At 42.1% G+C, this 23,881-nt stretch overlaps 1 protein-coding gene across 3 annotated transcripts in view; it reads right to left on the reverse strand.

Annotated features, from left to right (window-relative positions):
* LOC124035764 (polypeptide N-acetylgalactosaminyltransferase 18-like) overlaps positions 1-23,881 on the reverse strand; it is a 96,687-nt gene that overhangs the window by 11,728 nt on the left and 61,078 nt on the right. For all 3 annotated transcript variants that reach the window (XM_046349428.1, XM_046349430.1, XM_046349429.1), the window contains 6 exons: positions 21,348-21,531; positions 19,378-19,575; positions 18,759-18,873; positions 12,488-12,673; positions 8,913-9,050; positions 6,703-6,798 (listed from right to left, as the gene is read on the reverse strand). In XM_046349428.1, the coding sequence (XP_046205384.1) occupies positions 6,703-6,798; positions 8,913-9,050; positions 12,488-12,673; positions 18,759-18,873; positions 19,378-19,575; positions 21,348-21,531 (917 nt within the window). The remainder of the gene's footprint in view (positions 1-6,702; positions 6,799-8,912; positions 9,051-12,487; positions 12,674-18,758; positions 18,874-19,377; positions 19,576-21,347; positions 21,532-23,881) is intronic.

The raw sequence follows: 23,881 nt of genomic DNA on the forward strand, positions 1-23,881 counted from the left end.
AAAAATCTGCTCTATATGGAATGTAGTGATCATACAGTAGTAGGCATATCTAAAAAAAACAAAGTGTGAGCCTAATATAGCGTTTAAGAGATCATATAAGAGGTTTTGTACTGATTCCTATGTTAAAGATGTAAATAATATTTACTGGTCTGTGGGTTTTAATGAGGAGCAACCAGACACTGAACTTTAATAATTTATGAAATTGCTTATTCCATTTACTAATAAGCCTGCACCCATTAAGAAATGACTGGAAAAACAGCTAAATTCACATAAATTGATGAGGAATTAAACAATTGTATGGTTGACAGGGACGAGACATAAGGAATGGCAAATAAGTCTGGATGGCTGCACAGCCAATTGGCAAACATACTGTAAATTGAGAAATCATGAGACTAAAATGAACAAAAAGAAGAAGAAACTGTACCATGAAACAAAGATATAAAGGATGATAGTAAAAAAGCTTTGGAGCTCCTTAAATAACATTTTGGGCAAAAAGGCAATGATTCATTTGTCACGTTCTGACCTTTATTTCCTTTGTTTTGTCATTATTTAGTATGGTCAGGGTGTGAATTGGGTGGGCAGTCTATGTTTGTTTTTCTATGTTTTGGGGTATTTCTATGTTTCGGCCTAGTATGGTTCTCAATCAGAGGCAGGTGTCATTAGTTGTCTCTGATTGAGAATCATACTTAGGTAGCCTGGGTTTCACTGTGTGTTTGTGGGTGATTGTTCCTGTCTGTGTTACTTTGCACCAGTATTAGGCTGTTTCGGTTTTTGTGTTACGTTTTTGTATTTGATTCGTGTTTACTTTGTTTCATTAAACATGAATCTCAATAGCCACGCCACATTTTGGTCTGACTCTCCTTCACATACAGAAAACCCTGACATCATTGAATCAGATGGCTCAATCATCACAAAAAAACACTGATATTGCCAACTACCTTCAATGATTGTTTTTTTTTAAATTGGCAAGATTATCAAAATTAGGCAAGACATGCCAAAAACAAACTCTGAACCTACACTTCCATGCATAACTTACCAAATTATGAAAGACTTTTAGAGAATGACGTTGGAGGGGATGGCTGCCGTTTTACCGGCTCTTAACTGTGCTATTTTGTGTTTTTTTCACGTTGTTTGAAACTTATTTTGTACATAATGTTGCTACCATTGTTACTGTCTCTTATTACAGAAAAGAGTTTCAGGATATCAGAACAGCGATTACTCACCTCGAAGTGGACAAAGGTTTTTTATTTAATGAGTCCGACGCAAAGGATACACTGTTTCTCCGAGACCAGGCCCAAATCCCAATCATTTGCATGAAGAAAAGGAGGTACAAGGGGCAGAGATCAGGGTGCCTTGTGAACATTTGTTGGCGAGTGGATAATCCACCTCTACCTTCCGTTCTATTGGCCAGCGTGCAATCACTGGAGAATAAACTGGATGAGCTCTATTCTGAGACTATCCTACCAATGGGACATTAAAAACGGTAATATCCTATGCTTCACCGAGTCGTGGCTGAACGACAACACGGATAATATACAGTTGGCTGTGTTTTCCGTGCATTGGCAGGACAGAACAGCTACGTCCGGTAAGATGAATGGGGTGGTGTGTGTCTATTTGTCAATAACAGCTGGTGCACAATGTCTAATATTAAGGAAGTCTCGAGGTATTGCTCGTCTGAGGTAGGGTACCTCATGATATGCTGTAGACCACACTATCTACCAAGAGAGCTTGCATCTATATTTTTCGTAGCCGTCTATTTACCACCACAAACCGATGCTGGCACTAAGACCGCACTCAAAGAGCTGTATAAGGCCAAAAGCAAACAAGAAAATGCTCATCCAGAAGCGGCTCTTCTAGTGTCCGGGGACTTTAATGCAGGCAAACTTAAATCTGTTTTACCTAATTTCTACCAGCATGCCACATGTGGAACTAGAGGGGGGAAAAAAACTAGACCTCCTTTACTCCACAGACCCATACAAAACTCTCCCTCGCCCTCCATTTGGCAAATCTGATCATAATTATATCCTCCTGATTCCTGCTTACAATAAAAAAACTAAAGCAGGGAGTACCAGTGACTCGTTCAATACAGAAGTGGTCAGATGACGCGGATGCTACACTACAGGACTGTTTTGCTAACAGACTGGAATATGTCCCGGTATTCATCCAATGACATTGAGGAGTATACCACCCCAGTCACCAGCTTCATCATTTAAGTGCATCAACAACATCATCCCCACAGTGACCGTACGTACATATCCCAACCAGAAGCCATGGATTACAGGCAATATCCGCACAGAGCTAAAGGCTAGAGCTGCCGCTTCCAAGGAGTTCCACACTAATCTGGACACTTATAAGAAATTACGCTATGCCCTCAGACGAAACATCAAAACAGGCAAAACGTCAATAGAGGACTAAGATTGAATCCTACTAAAACCGGCTCTGATGCTCGTCGGATGTGGCAGGGCTTGCAAACTATTACGGACTACAAAGGGAAACTCAGTCACGAGCTGCCCAGTGACTCGAGCCAACCAGACAGACTAAATGCCTTTTATGCTCGCTTCAAGGCAAGTAACACTGAAGCATGCATGAGAGCACCAGCTGTACACACCTCCAAGCTGTGTAAGGGCTATTTGACCAAGAAGGGGAGTGATGGAGTGCTGTATCAGATGACCTGGCCTCCACAATCACCCGACCGCAACCCAATTGAGATGGTTTGGGATGAGTTGGACTGCAGAATGAAGGAAAAGCAACCAACAAGTCCTCAGCATGTGGAAACTCCTTCAAGACAGTTGGAAAAGCATTCCAGGTGAAGCTTGGTTGAGAGAATGCCAAGTGTGCTCAAAGCTGTCATCAAGGCAAAGGGTGGCTACTTTGAAGAATCTAAAATCTAAAATATATTTTGATTTGTTGAACACCTTTCTTGTAACTACATGATTCCATATGTGTTATTTCATAATTTTGATGTCTTCACTATTATCCTACAATGTAGAAAATAGCACAAATAAAATAAAAAAAACTTGAATGTGTAGGTGTGTCCAAAATTTTGACTGGTACTGTATGTTATGGCTTTACATCATCTTTAATTAAAGCATCTCCCACATAGTCCAGGTAGAGTCGCAAATACCCCAGGGCAGCTGTCTATGCCACTTACCTTTTTCTATTTTCACTAATGACCTGCCACTGGCACTGAGTAAAGCCTGTGTGTCTGTTTATGCTGATGACTGAACATTATACATGTCAGATACCACAGCAAGTTAAATCATTGCAACACTTAACAAAGAGCTGCAGCTTAACAAAAACTAAAATCATTGTATTTGGGACAAATCATTGACTAAACCCTAAACCTCAACTATATATTGTAATGAATAATGTGGAAATTGAGCAAGTTGAGGAGTCATGGTCAACTGTCATGGTCAAAAAATATTGATGCAATGGTAGCTAAGATGGGGAGAGGTCTGTGCTGCTCTGCTTTGTTGACATTGCTATCAACAAAACAAGTCCTACAGGCCCTAGTTTTATCGCACCTGGACTACTGTCCAGTCATATAGTCAAGTTCCACAAAGAGGGACATGGGTAAATTACAGTTGGCCCGGAACAGAGCAGCACGGCTGGCCCTTTCGTGTTCACAGAGGGCTAACATCAATGACATGCATGTCAATCTCTCCTGGCCCAATGTAGTGGAGAGATTGACTGCATTACTACTTGTCTTTGTGAGAGGTATTGACATGTTGAAAGCACCGAGCTGTCTGTTTAAATGACTAGCACATAGCTCAGACACCCATACATACTCCACAAGAGATGCAACCAAGGATCTCTTCACAGTCCCCAAGTCCAGAACAGACTCTGGAAAACGCACAGTACTACATAGAGCCATAACTACATGGAACTCTATTCCACATCAAGTAACTCAAGCGAGAATCAAATTTTAAAAAACGGATAAAACTAACACATGCACTCTACACACGTACAATGTAATGTTGTAATTATGTTGTAGTGTGGTATTATACATTTTGTATTGTAGATATGTAATTGCCTTAATCTTGTTTGGGTCCCATTGGCTCACAGCAAAAACGTTACCTTATTCAAACAAATGTTTTGTTGTTGTCTGTTTTAGTCAAGTACAAAACTACATTTAAGAAAAGTACATGTCTAAAGATGACTTTTCAATATTGCCTGCTCTCTAGTGTTCTCACTACTTAGAAAAACACATTATAAGGCTTCCCTCCATCCCCTTTTTATGACAGTGCTAGCAGCCACTAGTGCTAGCTAGCTAGTTACCAATGACCGAAACATTAACCTAGCCAAGACCAACAACACAAAGAAATAGACTATACAGAAACAAGTAGTGAGTGGAGTTACAAACAGACTGTACTTAACAAGTTAAATGTTTTTTTACACACATAGCTACGTGTAGCCTAATTGGACACCGCGTCCCTACATTTCCCACTCTGAGTAGCCTGAGTCCACAGGGCTCCTCTCGCAGGCTCTATTTCCCTACCTGGGAGCATTGCGAACCGTAGGTTGTGATTTTTGACCTGGCTACATGTACATTGAGAAATGCAGCAGCTTTTCAGCATGTTTTGTTATTTCTGTATAAAAATAAATAAAAATTGATGATGAAGTTGCCTCTCTTACAATTGGGGTCAATAGAAAATAATGTGGTCGAGGGGAATATTCCTTATTATTAGTATGTGAATACCAACTAGGACTATAGGGATCCTTACAAAATACAAATACTAGTCAGGATCACATAAAACTCTAGGCATTGTTCTTAGCCCAGGGCTAGCTAAGCCACATGCTAGACTGGCCCTGGGCTAGCTTAGCCTGTGTTCACACAAGCATTTGTTAACCCTGGGCTAAGCTTGAGCCCCGGGCTAAGGATTCACACTTGTATTCCAAAGCCCTGGGCTAACGGACAAACACAAAATGCGACCAACATTATATCTATGACACCAGACCAATATTATAAGCAATAAGACATTTATTAGCACATGATTTCCTCTTGCTCCTTGTCAAGCATTTGATTTCCAACAGTGATGGTTTGAATAAACCTCGCTGTCTGTCCGTCTAACCTAGGAAACAATGTTTTACTTTTGAAATTCGATCTTGCCCCTATAGGTCTACAGACCTAAGTGGAGTCCTGCTGTGCACAAAAAAAAGACCAAAAAAAATAAATCAATTTAACTTTTCTGATCCAGGCCAAATTATGCAACAATATTATTATCATGAATATATCCAATTAAGTGTCAATACAAAACCTATAAAAAAAAACTAAAATAATTTAGCATTTGCTGCCCTTCCAGCTGTAGAGTTTGTAGCTTTAGTTTGCTAAGTGAGAAGACATTAGCCAGCCTGCATAGCAACCATTCTTTAGGCATAGCAACCAAGTATTTTGTTTTTTGTCCTCAGATGGAGGGTTTACATTTTACATTTACATTTAAGTCATTTAGCAGACGCTCTTATCCAGAGCGACTTACAAATTGGTGCATTCACCGGTTTAAATAGTATGAATTTACTAAATGATGTGCAGAATGCATTAGAGGCATCATCACAAGAATATGTCAATTAAGTGACATTGCATATTTTGTGATTGGACAATGAGCATTCCAGGCATTGTTCTTGACTCTGTTTCACACTGGCTATTTTGGCACTGTGTTTTCTGGGACTAGCCCCGAAAAGTTTATGCTAACCCTAAATGACTGAGCAGGGCCAGCTAGGCCTGGGCTAAGGTTGGTGCTAGCCCACTTTAGGATGTGCAAGTGTAAAGACTTGCTTAAGCCCGGGCTAAAATCTCCCTAAGCCCAGGGCTAAAATCTCACCTTCTGCAAACTTGAGAGAAGTCTATTCAGAAACAATAGAACCAAATCTCTAAAAAGAAATGACTGCTGTGCATATTTATGGCTGAAGAATATACAACTAGGTAGCCGTTGTAGAAAGTTATTTTAGTTTCCATTTTGGTTTTGGCTTAACATTTACATAGTCCAAGGTATTTCAGTTTTCATAGTAGTGCAGAGGCAGCAGTTGTGCTGAGATAGGACTGTATCAGGCTGCCAGCCTGACCCAGATAGAAACAGTATCAGGGGATGCTCTCCATCTCAACAGCACTGTAGTGGCTTCCTGGAATTATCTACTAATGCCTGTCTGGAAACCGGGAAAGTATACCTTTTATTTAAACCTTTTATTTAAACTACTGGATTCAGTTTTTTTCTCTCTCTCTCTCTCTCTCTGATGATAACGAATACAAAACACAAAGTGAAGAAAGAGACAAGTTTTGTCTAATCTCTGAGGAAGCTTCCTGTAAGTTTACTCCTTCCTGCAGACTTGTCACTTTTGAAGTAGAAACTATCTACAAATGGATTCCACTTTGCATTCTGTCAATACAACACAAATGCAGCTTAGGCTGAAGTTCAGAAACATAAAGCCCATGGTGGATGGGGGCCCTTGGCAGCGAGGTGAATGATAAGTGGAGTCCTGCTGGTCAGCTGGTAGTTCATGACGGCTGCTGCCATTACTAAGCCATAAAAGCGACGGGTCGTATTGTAGCAGAGTCGTGGACTGCACTTCATTGATAAGCCTCATGCAAGATAAGAAAGGGTCAAAAGGAGGGATAAGAAAAGGCGGACTATACACATGGGAGATTTGACAGAGACCGAAATTATGTAGCAGTGATGTGGGCTGAAGAGGGCTCGAGGGGGTTCTAACCTGAGGTGTCATCCCATGACAGAGGTACAGGATGGGGACATTGTCGGTGTCCGGTCCCTGGTCCAGACACAGGTCACTCTTCAGAGAGTTCTTCAGCTGAGGGAGGACATGCACACAAAGGGAGTCATAATTTGATATGTCACTCAATCGGCTAGTTCAGGGAGAGGTTAGCTGTGTGACAGAGAATCAATGAGACCTGGAATTGATTATATTCCCACCTATCACAACGCCCTATTTAATCAAACCAGAGAGCAGGTTTCTGGTATAACTTCAAAACAACACATGGAGGGAACACTTTCTGTTTTTTGCAGAACAACATGACATAAAACATAAATGGGATTTTTAATTCAAACATGAAGCCTTGTGTTTGCATAGTTATTTCAATCTGTAGCAGCATTTATTTTAAAGATCTAATCAACAAGTTTGTGTGAGGAGAGGGGAGGTACTCTGGAGACTGGGATTGGTGGCTGGGAGGATTAAGATGTGTTTGCCCTGCTGTCCGTGAGGACAGGATTAGGTACGGATATGACATTACAAGGACACAGCCAGAGACTGTGCCTGTCAACTCCCCACTGGCACAGGAAATGTCTCATTCTGTCTGCTGATCATTAAAAAGCCAGGCAGGGAGTGAACATGATGGAATAAAGTCTAACAGACAACGTATAAAGATTTCACTGAGGTTCCATGAAATGAAAAAAATTATAACGTGCAAGGTTCATGTATGAGTGAATAAAACCTGGGGCTGCTTGTGTGGTGTGGTAAGCATAACCTTTAACCTCAAATGCTGTGCTGAACACAGTCTGCATTCTGGATAATGAATTCTCTGACAAAAATGATTGACAAGTTCATGAAATGCACCTAGCAAATGCAGTGTAATGAGGATATGCTATTTTCGAACCCACTTACTCCTTGAATTAATTTTAATAAGGCTGACCTATTTTCCTCTCTGTATCTTTCTACCTTTCATAATAAATGGAAATACGAAGAAGGAAACCAACCATAAAATGAAGACTGTACTCCAATGAGACTACGTTTTGGGTGTGTCACTGTAGATTCAGGCATATTGCACTGATGCACTGTGGCCACACAGAAATAAAGCTGTTTGTGTTGAACATGAATTGCTAATATAAATACTGCCAGCGTGCCCTCATGGCCAGAATACAAATTCAGAAACATTTGTCTAGCATTGCTGAGAATTCCATTTGTCACACAGGCAGATCTCTGTGAGAGGAGGTGATATAAAACAAGCTCTGCTCACCAGCCCCACCACTGCACAACAATATGTGCATACTCAATGGTACACCCTCATGAATAGACATTTCACTGTTTCTTACACGACAGTGCACAATGCTCTGTTCGTGTGTGCATAGACTACACAATAGACAACCTTTTAAATACTATGTATACCAAACAATATTGAGTTGTGTGTACCCCCCCCCCCCTTTGCCCTCAGAACAGCCTCAATTCATTGGGGCGTGGACTCTACAAGGTGTATAAAGCGTTCCACAGGGATGCTGGCCCATGTTGACCCAAATGCTTAACACAGTTGTGTCAAGTTGGCTGGATGTCCTTTGGGTGGTTGACCATTCTTGATACACACAGGAAACTATTGAGCGTCAAAAACCCAGCAGCGTTTCAGTTCTTGACACAAACCGGTGCGCCTGGAAAATACTACCATACCCCGTTCTAAGGCACTTAAATCTTTTGTCTTGCCCATTCATCCTCTGAATGGCACACAAACACAATCCGTCCCAATTGTCTCAAGGCTTAAAAATCCTTCTTTAACCTGTCTCATCCTGTTCATCTGCACTGATTGAAGTGGATTTAACAAGTAATATCAATAAGGGATCATAGCTTTCGCCTGGATTCACCTGGTCAGTCCATGTAATGGAAAGAGGCTTCTGTTTTCTCCCAGAGTCTGAGTTCCTGCACCTTTTCCACATCATGCCCACATCATGTCCAAGCTATAGCGTGCCAACCCTGGCAGTGCACACAAAGACTGAGGCTATGGTAGGCATGTCCACATGTTTCAGAGCCAAACTGCTACAGAAATGCATCTTTCTGTGAAATGAATGTATTCCTAACTGCAGTCATCCAAATCATAACTCAATGGATGATGATTATTTGTCCAGGCATGGACCGCATGGCTTATTCTGTGGAGACTTTACTTGACATCACATTTCCATGTTTGCAGAGGGCATGTTGCTTACCACTCCATATGCAATGGTGTCTGTGTACATCCTCATCTCTGGGTAGATGTTGACCAGGTACCACCGAAACGTCTTACAGTGGAGCCTCTTCCTCAGTGCCTTCCTCTCAGAGATATCGCCAATGTCTATTCCTGAGTCCTACACACACACACACACACACACACACACACACACACACACACACACACACACACACACACACACACACACACACACACACACACACACACACACACACACACACACACACACACACACACACACACACACACACACACACACACACACAGATAAACAGTTCGGCAGTGATTGCTGTAAAGATACAAATGCATAAAGATATCGTGCATAGGAAAGGACATATGTGCCAAGCTCTTAGGTGGAAAAAGGAATCAGATTCCCAGTTTCCCTGATTTCAGAGGCAAGACTCACTGAGGAATAGTTAAGTCCGTTTCAATGTGACATAACTCCTGCGAGCCCTTCATGTTCCCTGTATAAAGAACCGCAGGACTAAGTGACTGACTTCAACATCATCTGCCATTTCCTCTGAGTCCTCACGCTGCCACAGTCACACTCTGGCCCAGACTTCCTTCTGCAGCAAGCTGCCGCTCCTGTCCACTCTACCCTAATTATCTTAATTGCTGCCTCGCTGACAAACTTAAAAGCTGAAGCAGACCTGATAGATCCAACATCAACTGCAATGGAGGCAACTTGCAGCCGACTGAGATACGATAAATGGACTGACGAGAGTCTAATAGACAAAATAGCAACAGCTGTGACTTGAAATAAAGTTTCTAATACGTTTGGACAAAATAAATTCACGAGACTAATCCTGAGACCAAATTTCCCTCCAAGCTTGTTGAGTAGAATTGCAGAACTCAGTTTATCGATATCAATTTAGAGATTTGCCTGCTGATGCTCATCTATTTGAAATGAGTTTTTACATAATTGTGAGTATTGAGTGCAAACAGGAAAACTATTAAGCATCTAATCAACTCAGCCTTTTTTTCAAATAAACACCAGGCATCCCTGCTAATGTACTACAACATCTATATGTTACACAGTTGAAGTCAGAAGTTTACATACACCTTAGCCAAGTACATTTAAACTCAGTTTTTCACAATTCCTGACATTTAATCCTGATTTAAAAAAATGCCCTGTCAGTTAGGATCACCACTTTATTTTATGAATGTTTAATGTCAGAATAATAGTAGAGAGAATTATATTTCATTTCTATTTCTTCATTTTTCTTTCTTTCATCACATTCCCAGTGGGTCAGAAGTTTACATACACTCAATTAGTATTTGGTAGCATTGCCTTTAAATGGTTTAACTCGGGTCAAACGTTTCAGGTAGCCTTCCACAAGCTCCCCAGAATAAGTTGGGTGAATTTTGGCCCATTCCTCCCAACAGAACTGGTGTAACTGAGTCAGGTTTGTAGGCCTCCTTGCTGACACACACTTTTTCAGTTCTGCCCACAAATTCTGTAGGGTTGAGGTCAGGGCTTTGTGATGACCACTCCAATACCTTGACGTTATTGTCCTTAAGCCATTTTGCCATAACTTCGGAATTATGCTTATCATTATCCATTTGGAAGATCCATTTGTGACCAAGCTTTGACTTCCTGACTGATGTCTTGAGATGTTGCTTCATTATATACACATCATTTTCCTTCTCATTGTAACGGCCGTTGTTGGTGGAAGAAGGTGAGGACCAAGGTGCAGCGTGGTATGTGTCCATATTTATTAAAATGAACATGGAAAAAACAAAAATAACAAAGAGAAACGACCGAAAACCGTTCTGGCTGGTGCAGACACACAGACAACAGAAAATAATCACCCACGAAACACAATAGAAAACAGGCTACCTAAATCTGGTTCTCAATCAGGGACAACGATTGACAGCTGACTGTGATTGAGAACCATACCAGGCCAAACACAGAAATAGCAAATCATATAAAAAGTAACATAGACAACCCACCCAACTCACGCCCTGACCATTCTAAAACAAAGACATAACAAAAGAACTAAGGTCAGAACGTGACACTCATGATGTCATCTATTTTGTGAAGTACACCAGTCCCTCCTGCAGCAAAGCACCCCCACAACATGATGCTGCCACCCCTGTGCTTCATGGTTGGGATAATGTTCTTTGGCTTGCAAGCCTCCCCCTTTTCCTTCAACCATAATGACTATTTTTGTTTCATCAGACCAGAGGACATTTCTCCAAAAAGTATGATCTTTGTCCCCATGTGCAGTTGCAAACCGTAGTCTGGCTTTTGTATGCCGGTTTTTGAGCAGTGGCTTCTTCCTTGCAGAGCAGCCTTTCAGGTTGTCAATATAGGACTCGTTTTACTGTCGATATAGATACTTTTTTTACCTGTTTCCTCCAGCATCTTCACAAGGTCCTTTGCTGCTGTTCTAGGATTGAATTGCACTTTTTGCACCAAAGTACGTTCCTCTCTAGGAGACTGAACGAGTCTCCTTCCTAAGCGGTATGACGGCTGTGCGGTCCCATGGTGTTTATATTTGCATACTATTGTTTGTACAGATGAACGTGGTCCCTTCAGGCGTTTGGAAATTGCTCCCAAGGATGAACCAGACTTGTAGAGGTCCACAATTTTTTTCTGAGGTCTTGGCTGATTTCTTTTGATTTTCCCATGATGTCACGCAAAGAGGCACTGAGTTTGAAGGTAGGCCTTGAAATACATCCACAGGTACACCTCCAATTGACTGATGATGTCAATTAGCCTATCAGAAGCTTCTAAAGCCATGACATAATTTTCTGGAATTTTCCAAGCTGTTTGAAGGCACAGTCAACTTATTGGGTCAGAGTAGATGTCCTAACCGACTTGGCAAAACTATAGTTTGTCCACAAGAAATTTGTGGAGTGGTTGAAAAACGAGTTTTAATGACTCCAACTTAAGTGTTTGTAAACTTCCGACTTCCGTCTTCTTCACAATACCGGTGTAGGATCTTAATTTGAACCAGTTAACTACAGCAGTAAAATAATCCTGCTGCAACGGTTAATTTGAAGAAATTATTTTTTATTTAACTAGGCAAGTCAGTTAATAACAAATACTTATTTACAATGACAGCCTAGGAACAGTGGGTTAACTACCTTGTTCAGGGGCAGAACAACAGAATGTTACCTTGTCAGCTCTGGGATTCAATCTGGTAACCCTTCGGTTACTGTTCCAACAGCTTCAACCACTAGGCTACCTGCCGCCCACAAGGCTACCTGCCGATTTATGTGGTTTATAATAATGGACATTTGTTTAGGGGTTGATACATTTTTGATAAGGGAAAATTAAGTCTGACATTTCAAAGTGGAATTTACAAACTTCGGAAGCCTTTTAAACCTCAAATACTCTACAAGTTTAAAATGTCCTGCATTGTAGGAAAATTCTCCTGGGTGATCAAATTAAGATCCTAAACCTGTACACTAGCGTACTACACATCACTCTTTATTTACAAATTACCACTAGCGAGACAATATTCCCCTCCCTGACCACTTGCCCACCCTCCATTAGACATGGTTTGGTAGACCCCATCCAGTTAGCAGCTGACAGACTCTCACCTCCTGGGGGATGTTCCAAGCCATGTAGACATGGCTCTTAAACTCGTCCATCCAGACTTCCGCCACCCTCAGGGCGTTCCGTCTCACGTGAGACGTCAGGTCCTCAGTGTAGGGCTTGTGGGCACGCTCTATATGGGCGATACGGGCACAGGGCAGGACTTCCACACTGCCCCCACACTGCCACACCTGGTGTCACACATAAAAAGACAGAGGGAAAAACTTGGTTAATCATCAGTTGTGCCGGACAGGAAAAGACCCAGAGCAGATCTAGAGCTCTAGAGGGTGCTCCAGGAGACTCAGATCTGAAGCCTCTTACTCTGAGGCTGGTCAAGGCTACATAAGCTCCACCTCTCTACTTGATCCAAAAAGCATGTCAGATCCAACCAGGAAGAAAACCTGGAGACACCGCTCCTTGGTCCAGATAATACCTCACAGTACTGAGGGTGCCAGAAGCCTCATCAAAAAGGAGCACCATGTTTTCACTGACATCTGACATGCCGTGTCTGACTTAGTGGGGTAACAGTTTTACTTGCTGATGTGAGATGACATTTGGAGTCCCAGTGCCTTATGCTTAATGTCATGATTAATGGCTGCTAGGAGAGCGAGAGGGAGAGAGATAAACACACAGCCAAAGCGAGAGAGAGAGAAAAGAGAGTCTGTGAGAGAATGAGAAAAAGGGAGAAGGAGAATTCAGAGTATGTCAGTAACAACATTCCTACAGTATGGCCATATATCCTGCTCTTTCTTAAATCTAGTGTAATGCTGTGAATCACTGTTGTGATAAAACTGTCTGTTCTTTGTCCCCTGTGGCTCTGTATATCTGTGCTCTGCCTGCTTTTATCTCTCTGCTCCGGCCCTGAAGAGCTCATAGCCTCCAGCCAGGAGCCTCTCTCCTCTCGACTCCCTCCACAGCACAGCACTAACTGACATCCAACCGAGCTCCAACGGGCTAACATTCCATCCTGAGAATTCCTGCACACCGACATTCATTCCACATCTCCTCTTGTCAGGTTCAACGTGCAAAAATTCACTACAAATCTCTGATGTTCTTCCAGAGTTCTTTCAGAGTTTCTGGAGAGGTAATGCTCATTCCACAATGTTATCATTTCCTACATTGCTGCCCACAGCACTGCCTGAACTGGCATGGAGAGTAGATCCGCTTCAGCTGTCTGCAAGGAGTTTTCCTTCCTCTGTCTACCTATAGCACTCAGGGACAGCCACAGAAAGCTCTAAGTCGTCTATCAGGGGATACGAAGCAGGACACATACATACACGCACACGCACAGACAGACCCAGAAAGAGAAACAAGAGCACACAGAACAACACACAATTACAGACCACAACAGTCAGACTACAGCGTTACAGGAGTGATACAGCTCAATGACGCAAGTCCTGTAATTGATGATGTCTGTGACTGCTGTGCTATGATCTACTTCCAAGGATGAGGCACTCTGTCACATTCTTTCACAGAGGTGTTCAGTCTTGCATTCCAGAGTCACCTCCTCTCCTCTGTTTGCTGTGCTCATTTCTCCATGGTAAACTAACTAACTGGCAATGTCAACACCCACAGTCCTATTTCCCCATTCAGAGTTTCTACTAAACAAACTGAAGGGGCAAAACAGGCATCTGTGAAAAAGTAACGTACATGTATGTCAATATTTTCCCCTGACCTGAGTGAACCAAGTGAACTGGTGTTAATACACTACAGACAGAGAACAGACAGAAATCTTCATCAGTCTTTGATTGGAGAGGTGCAGTATAGGTCCTCAAGAACATCAAACTGCTCTCATCATCATTATCCTCCAATCTTCTCAGCCCTTATGGCATGGGGCAGAGAATGGACACGCCAGATGATGACCTCAGTGAACCTTCTTCAGGAAAACCATTTCACAACCCACTCATTCTCTCTCCCACATGTCAAGACTGTATTTCATGCTACAGGAGCTGTGTATACGAAGCATCACAGAGAATGTGTTATGACATAGTTTTCCAGCCATTGGCTTATTACGTCAACATTGTGAATAGGGTGTTGAACGGAGCAGATCACAACATACAGTGTACAATTGGCTTTGGAATCTATGGAATATGTCCTGCCTACAATAACTAATATAGCAAAACAGTCACAAATCCTATGGCCCTTAACATGAATAAAAAGTCAATTTTCTTTTACCTGACATTTTCAGTAAATTACTTCTGTGTGACACATAGGCTACATTAATAGTCATTCTATGCAGTATGTGTTAATTTCCATGCAGTCTGCAACTACATTTGCATTTCCAGCACGTATTTATCAACCAGAGATACCTGTTGCAGAGCATACTGTAGGTGCATGCTATGTCTCCTGTTTATACACAACATGACGGTATTGTATACTGTTTATATGGATAGGATAGGGCTAGGATATAAATGAGTCTAAAGCTAGTTATGTTTTATTATGAAAATGTTCATGCTTTCCATACATATCCATACTCATTCAAAAACCTTTATTTTGACAAGGGAGTCCAATTGGGTTATTCATAAACAGTCTTAGAGAGCGTATACCATTTGCATAACTGATCTATAAGCTTCTTCACAGTGTTCAAAGATCCTAATTTCTCCATCCAAAAGAAGTCACAATGGCTGCATCTCCAAAATGTGCAGGTGTTATGAAAGAATATGCATACAAAGCCATACATTCTCAATAGGGTTGAATGGCAGGAACCTGGTTACCGGTGAATTATAGTAAATTATTCATATGAACAGCATGGCGTGAAATGGAACTGTTAAATGATATGTGATGTCTAAATCGGTCTTCTCTACGGCCTCAGCATGATGAATCAACGCTCAGGGTGGGGACAGACAGCCCATCTCACAATGCATGTAGACCTATCATTTCTAGGGATGTGCGATATATCGGTGAACATATCAGCAACCAACATTTGAAAGAGTAAGAACATTTCAGGGAGACAACTCAAAGGCCAAATCCATTAGCGGCAAGATAATAGAATTCATTGCCCTTGACAATTAACCATCATCTGTCGTGGTGATGTTGGCTTTCGCTGACTGGTCGAGCACCGGTACACTTTACCAAGTGCACTATTGTTCAGATGTTGCCCTGCCATAGTTACACAGTAATAGTGTCACTGCTATTAGCTTCACGACATACTACGCTGTTTGGGTCTTCTTAAATGGAAGACGTTTGGAACCATCAAGACTCTTCCTAGAGCTGGCCACCCAGACAAACTGATTGAAAAAATAATTTAAGCAATTTTAGGACAAGGCTGTAACCTAACAAAATGTGGAAAAAGGCAAGGGGTCTGAATATTTTCCGAAGATGTCATAACCTACATCTTCAGGTAATAAATTAAATGCAGTATTAGCTTTATATTTTTAATGATGTGTTATGGATAATAAGCTTCTAACTTATAGTGTCTGTCTCTTGTGATATACACACGCACCTGTGCTCCGCTGGCCTCTCTCCTTAAAAAACGCTCCTTAGCTCTTGGAGTCCCATGCAGGAAAATCTAGACTCGAATAGTTTGCTGGATTAGCATTTCTTATACCAATAGACTACTCGAAGAGGGACGGTAGCTCTTGTTTGCTGAATGTTGAATAGAGCAGCCAGAAGAGTGAACGTGATATGGCGGTAGGCTATAAAAGTTATTTATTCAGACCCACAATCATTCAATCTTCGTGAAGAGAAGTGAAAGCCTTCTGTATCTAATTCTAGTCCTATATTATTCATGGGTGTCATTAGAATGACGAAGGTAAGGACAACCAAGCTTATTTAATTTAACTGTTCAACTTTAGGAAGGAATGAAGCAACAATAGAGAGAGAAAGAGGCAGGCAGGCTAATAACATTAGGGGAAATATAATGAAAGGTATATATGTGCCAGCCTAGTCATTTGAAAAATCTAATTCTTTAGCTTATACTTGTAACTTTGTAGGCCGCATGTGCTGCACTAGAATTGGATGTTCTGTCCATGCTTTATCATGGTTCGATGTGCGTAAAATAGGCTACAATATAATAGGCTACAGTATAATACAACACAGTAATACTGTTCACAATCAAAAGGATTAGCCTACTGGAGCTAATTGAGTTTATTTACCTACGAGAGCATATAGCTAGCTACATCTATGGGCTTTTATGTTTTTCCGTCTTGAATAATGTGCAGTAGCTTATATAATATGTATTGAATAACGGCACAATCATTAGGGCTTTTTTGGGGCTTGGGATCATTACATGTCTAATGTAGGGCCCATAAAATTGATTTAATGGCTCAGGCTTGAATTTTTCGATCAAAGCTATAATCAAATCCAGACATAGGCCTATTTATATATTTTATAATGACACTCCCGGTTTTGGCGGGAAATACTCAGGATAGAACATTTTGTAAAATACCAGGAAAATATTCAAACCTAATTCTCACCCTCTAGCAAAACAAAGTACATTTCTGCTTGTGTTTTATTACCGAATTAGCCTTGAGGGATTATCTTTCAGAAATATAATTTAGATTTGGCCGTCATCTACAGCTGGGTTTTCATCAGAAAGGACAGAAACATGTTGTGCCCTCTAGCTCCAACAACAGCCAGTCAGCACTACTGTATACTTCCATTCCCTAGCAACACATTCTGCAAGCTAAAGCAGCACACAGGGGACGGTTATGTTAAATCTCTAACACATACAATAAATAAATGAACACCATTCATTGTAAATGCCCTTCACATGACATTTCATGATCCTTGTATATTTTCTTCCAGTGAAAGAATGAAAACATGGTGCAGCTGTCATCCTGATACACCCAGGACATCTCCCTGCAGATTAAGCCCAAGCCTGGACCAGAGAGGTCCCTTGCGCTGTGCAGCAGTGTTGGCCTTGTGTGTGAGTATCTCTGTGAATGTCCCTTAGCGCTGTTCTGGTGTCAGCCAGAGTGTGTGCAGGTAGGTGGTCTGCAGGCAGGACCAATATGCTGCAGCAGGCCGGCCCTGCTGGAGCTCAGTGGGGTTGCTGATCTGGGACCAGTTCCAGGGCCTCTATGGGCTTCAGTACTGCAGCTCAAAGTTCACTGCATCACCTTCTGTCAGACCAACGCCTCCCATCAGTCCACACATCCAGGACACAGACAAGGACTGCAGGCTACGCCACATCAACCCTCCAACTAGGGAACAGGGGTCACTTCCTATATGACTCAGTCTCCTATATGACTCTGTCCAGATACAGACCCCAGCCATTAAAACATCACATGGCTCAAGCAGCACATCCGGAGGCACAGATTTCCTTTGTCTCTATTTTTAGAGGTAGAGTTAACTGAAATGATTCATCAACTGTTTGTTCATAGCGGTATGCAGGACACTGATGTATTATGTAGGTGATAAAATCACCAATGTTTTCAGCAGAAAGCAATCAGCAGGGCCATTATCAAGCACCAAATCCTGAAAGCATGTCATTTTTTGAAGGAAAATTACTTATGGGACTAATCTCCTCCTCTTTCCTAAAGAGTGACTGTTGATTACATCTCTGTCATTACCGAGGATGGATATTTCCCCACGTTGGCATCACATGGTAAGCCTTCTCTCTCTCTCGCACTGTCTCTGTCTCTGTCTGAGGCTGTACTGTAATCTACAGAGTACAGCTGGAGGAAGACTGTGTTTGTCCCCTGTCTCTGGGTGTTATTGTTGGAGTTGATTGCTGTTTTAGTGGCGGTATATGTACAGTGAGTGTAGCAGGGTTATTATTAGACCTCCCTGGGGAAGTCCTGCCTCCTCTGGCCCATCTGCTCATTGTACTACTGAGATCACACTGACTCTGCCTCGGAGACAGAGCTGAGGCAGGGGAATGGCCCGTCACTCACATATACAGGGGATATACTTGACTGGGGGTATTCTCGACAGTTTGAAAATATGACATAAGATTAATACAGATACATATAACTGGCACAACCCAAAGCACTCTGTGAAGTGTATAAAAGGTTTTGATTTAAAATCGGACATATTTTTCTTTGCTAGGAACTAAGGGGGCCTTTAAAGACTGAAATAGAAAATAAATATGACTTTGGGGTGGTATAACTCCTCCTAGTCCTCTTACTACACATTGATAATGTGTTCTAATTACAGACTGCACAATGCTTTGAGCCAGAGGACACTTTACATAAAAAGTAGAGGGAGGCCAAACTCTAAAGGTAGGGCTGCCAAAAACTGTGTGGGTCATTATCGCTGTTAATTCTCCAGGATCAGAGCCAATGCCTAAATGAACGATGCCCTGTGCCTGCTGCAGGTGGCGTCATTACTCACCCTGACCCCCAGCTCCACGTTCTCGCCCCCGTACACCTCCATCCCCTCGTCAAGCAGGCCAATCTCCTCAAAGTACAGCCTGTCCACCACGAAGCAGCCAATCAGAGAAGGGCTCCTACACCATCACACATGGAGTAGATACAAAATGTATTTACATGTGTTAGTCGACCTACTGGATAGTTTGCTGAACTAAAAAATAATAACTTGGGAGTCATGAACACAATCAATCAATCAATGTCTGTTTCAATGTGTTTTCCTGTGTGTTATGTCCTGTTTTTGTCCTACATGAGGAAATAAGTGTTTTTACGCTTTCATGTGTCATCTTCTCGGTATCTTGTACTTAAATACGGTATTTTTTTAATTTGTACAAACTGTTTTACCCCAAATAAAATATAGCAATCAATCAAAATAATATTGTGGTCCCATGACTTACAGTATATTCTAATACACATGGAGGCTTAATTGGCATGTATACTGTATGTATGCATTTGCCTTGTAAATCAGAAAACACACTGCATGTTTTAACAGGTGTTATGAAACAACTCAACCATCACATTCTGCCTGCATACAAAAAGAGCTGAAATAATCTATATTCATAAGTCTCCATATTTTTACCTACCTAATTGGAGCACTGTTGTTGGCCTGGTGAAACCAGGACTTGGGTGGGTTGAGGTAGCGGCACCACAGCTCCCAGTCGAAGCCCTGAGCAGACAGTGGGTACTCTTCAATCTCAAACGTGTCGTATTTGATGTTATCAAACGATGGAGAGATGATGCGTGTTCTGTCCTCCTGAATTCTCATGAGAACAGGCTCAGCCCTTCAAACACATAGTAGAACGCAATTACGTTTGAGTATGTGAGAAGCTATCTCAATTACCTACCCTACACATGTAAACGAGGACCATGTGCAATATATAAAAGTTCTGCAACTAGCTTTCTGTATGGTCCATTGTAACTAAGGGTCCAAAAAATTAAAATGCGTATTTTCCTACTAGCACTGACTTTGCTGATAACTACTTTATTGAGGGAACATGTATTACTACGACTGTGATATGTGGTTGTCTCACCCAGCTATCTTAAGATGAATGCACTAATTATAAGTCGCTCTAGGATAAGAGTGTCTGCTAAATGACTAAAATGTATATGTAAATTATAAGCTACTGGGAAAACAGAAACATGAGAATAGAGCATAGATGTGTTAATGATTCATTCATACACAAAAACAATGCAAACAGTATACAATAATTGTGCAATCATGCTTGGATTAGCCACATACCGATAGTTACAGGTTACAGGGTGGCAGGTAGCCTAGCGGTTAGAGCGTTGGGCTAGTAAACAAAGGTCGCTAGTTCGAATACCTGAGCCAAGAAAGTGAACAATCTGTTGATGTGCCCTTGAGCAAGGCACTTAACCATAGTTTGCTCCAGGGATGCTGTACTACTATGGCTGGCCCTATAAAACAACACATTTCTCTGCACCTATCAAGTGTGTGACAATAAAAACAGATTAGGTTGTAGAAGCTGAGTTGGAAAATGAATCTATCGTTGTCATGCAGGTGATAGAGGACCCAAAAGCGACTTAACAGAAACAGAGTTTATTCAAGTCCAAACAGGGAATAACAGAAATCCTCTAGTCTGTAGAGGGGAATAACTAGAGAAGCGGCCACAGACTGCAGGTCGCTTCGGGTAGGCGCAGGCCGTAGTTGATAGAGCCACCTGCTCACACGCAGCATCTGATGAAGGCAAAAAACACGACAGGACAGGGCGAAACACAATCACAGCATGGTGAATACAAAACAAGGAACCGACGGGACAGGAACGGAACACAAAGGAATAAATAGGGACTCTAATCAGGGGAAAGGATCGGGAACAGGTGTGGGAAGACTAAATGATGATTAGGGGAATAGGAACAGCTGGGAGCAGGAACGGAACGATAGAGAGAAGAGAGAGCGAGAGAGTGAGAGAGGGAGGGGGAGAGAGAGGGATAGAAGGAGGGAAAGAACCAAATAAGACCAGCAGAGGGAAACGAATAGCATGGGGAGCACAGGGACAAGACATGATAATAAATGACAAACATGACAATCGTATTCTGAACAAACCATGTGCATAGGCGCTCCTGCCAAGTATTCAGACTGAAACAATGAATCAGCCTGTAGCAAGTGCACATCTAGGTAAAAGCATTCCTGAGGGATGCTATTTGTGCTATGTAGGTTTAACACCGAATCAGCACAGATTAAAAACAGAAATACTTGGGATGCTGTTCAAACCCCCCTGACAGATTTGGGTCAGGCTGTTGAGACCACATATCGACGGTATGAGAACTCTGTCAGAGCAATGATAGTTGTGCCCCAGGGAAGTATGGGAAGGGCCTACAGAAGGCCTCACACACTTCCTGCCACATTGTCATCATAGACAACATGCCATGCCAACACACTGGCAACTCTAAGCTATACCTCAGAAGGCAAAAGTCTTTGATCAAATGTGGCTTTGAGCATGGCCATAGAGTGCTGTACCTGAGAACCCATATGCTTCACAAATCAGTGTATTGAAGTGTGTTAATGTACTGTGCGTGTGTATGTCATGTGACTCACCAGCCTATATTGAACTCCACGTGGGCGTCGAACAGGGCCACAACCGGAGCGGTGGCCGCCCTCCACCCACTCACCCTGGAGCGGATCAGACCCTCCTGCTTATCATGGCGCACCACCTTAATGAAGCCGGGCCGCTGGCGGTTGGTCGCAGACACAAAGTCCTGTAGCTTCTCCTTCAGCTCGTCTAAAGAAGAAACACACATGATTACGCACACACACATGCATATGCACACAATAATGTGTTAAACCTCGAGTTTCCTCATAATCTTTGGTGAGGTAAGTAAGAGATGCTACTGGTGATACATAGACGACACCACACCCAATAGACTCCATCTTATCCACCTTGGGGTATTTACGGGTAGAGGGAGGCAGCCAAAAGCACTCATGCTCCACTGGTTTGATCACTAGACCAAAGAACTTGCCTCCAGTTGTAGGGCTCCATAGGGCTTGCTGTACAAGAGGGGATATTGCAATCCTGAAGAATCAGGCCGCAATTCTATCAAAAGCGTGAAAGTAAAAGCAGGAATTGGGCACAGTTGGGGTGCTTTTGGCCTCAATACAGTATTTAACTTGACAAACCAACAAGTCACCTCATAATCAGTTCAATATTATGCTTTTGAGTCACACAAACTGTAGGTTTATGGAAACGAATAGGCCTAAATAAAGATGGTGGCATAGTGCCACAGGCTTGTAAAGTGTTGCTATAGGGGTCAACCAAAGACAGTTTTTCTCTTAACCCCTTACACTCATGTGTATTGGCCTATAGGGCTAACTTAAAATGTTTCTTGCAGAAGAAATATGGAAAGCATACTGTATGCATAACCATGGTAGCAATTAAAAGGGAACAGATTGGAGATTATGGGAAAATTATTAGACTAAACAGTTCAACTGACACAAGACTCAATCCAAACACTACACTGTTGATTTTATTTACATTTGACATTTACTGTACTTTTTGCTGCATTTGTTAATAACGAAATCTGAAAATACTCAGAATACATTCAATAATATAAGAAAATTCACAGGAAATTTGTGGTAGATTCAACATAATTACATGGGTTTGAGTAAGAGGTCTATTGTCACGACTTCCACTGGCTCCCCTGCCTGTTCGGGCGGTGCTCGGCGGTCGTCGTCACCGGCCTACTAGCCGCCACGATCCCTTTTTTGTTGTCTGTTTGTTTTGTCTTATTAGTTGCACCTGTCTATTTGTGTGCTTGATTGGCTTCCTTATTTATAGTACGTTTACCCGCCCTTGTTTCGTGCGGGATTACTCATTTGTTACGTGTGTATGTTTTTTTTGGTGTTCGTGCTCTGGACCTGGTACCCTGTTGTGTTGGGTTGGTCCACATTTTCCGCGCCCTGTTTTGTTGGGCATTATTTTCTGTGCGATATTAAAAGTGCATGTCTTCCTGTGGAACTATATGCTCTCTGCGCCTGATTCTTCCCTCACGCACCAAGTTACCCGTGACATCTATCTGGTGTCTCAAAATGGCCACACACCTCTCCATTGTGCACAGTTCGTAAGTTATTGCAATGCACTTTTATGACTCAAAAAAGAATCATCAATTATAAGGTGCATTTTTTTTTGAACTCCTAGCTGTGAGGTTGAGGAACTAGAGCAAGCACACTTGTAGTTGTTTTGCTTGGAACACAGACCTGCATCCCTGCCTTCACACAAATACTGCTGTTGTTTACGCAATCAAAAAACAGTCCATTATAAATCACAATCTGGGTTAGGTTGGGCATAATATGAAAGCTTGTTCTATTGCCAGCATAAGCAGCTAAATTCTAAAATATGATCTTACAGTGTTAGGTTTTCACAAGGCAATTCAGAGAAGCAGATTGTCATTTGTATGGGCATAGAATGGAATCACAAGTGCATGACTCCATTCTAAACTCAACGAGAAAATAAATGTCCCATTTTCAGGACCCTGTCTTTCAAAGATAATATGTAAAAATCCAAATAACTTCACAGATCTTCATTGTAAAAGGTTTAAACACTGTTTCCCATGCTTGTTCAATGAACCATAAACAATTAATGAACATGCACCTGTGGAACGGTCGTTAAGACACTAACAGCTTACACACGGTAGGCAATTAAGGTCACAGTTATGACAACTTAGGACAATAAAGGAGGCCTTTCTACTGACTCTGAAAAGCATCAAAGGAAAGATGCTCAGGGTCCCTGCTCATCTGCGTGAATGTGCCTTAAGCATGCTGAAAGGAGGCATGAGGACTGCAGATGTGGCCAGGGCAATAAATTGCAATGTCCGTATTGTGAGAAGCCTAAGACTGTGCTACAGGGAGACAGGACGGACAGCTGATCGTCCTCGTAGTGGCAGACCATGTGTAACAACACCTGCACAGGATCGGTACATCTGAACATCACACCTGCGGGACAGGTACAGGATGGCAACAACAGCTGCCCTAGTTACACCAGGAACGCACAATCCCTCCATCAGTGCTTAGACTGTACACATAGGCTGAGAGAGGCTGGACTGAAGGCTTGTCGGCCTGTTGTAAGGCAGGGCCTC

Source organism: Oncorhynchus gorbuscha, linkage group LG05 (assembly GCF_021184085.1).
Source record: "Oncorhynchus gorbuscha isolate QuinsamMale2020 ecotype Even-year linkage group LG05, OgorEven_v1.0, whole genome shotgun sequence".
In the NCBI taxonomy this organism is placed as follows: Eukaryota; Metazoa; Chordata; class Actinopteri; order Salmoniformes; family Salmonidae; genus Oncorhynchus; species Oncorhynchus gorbuscha.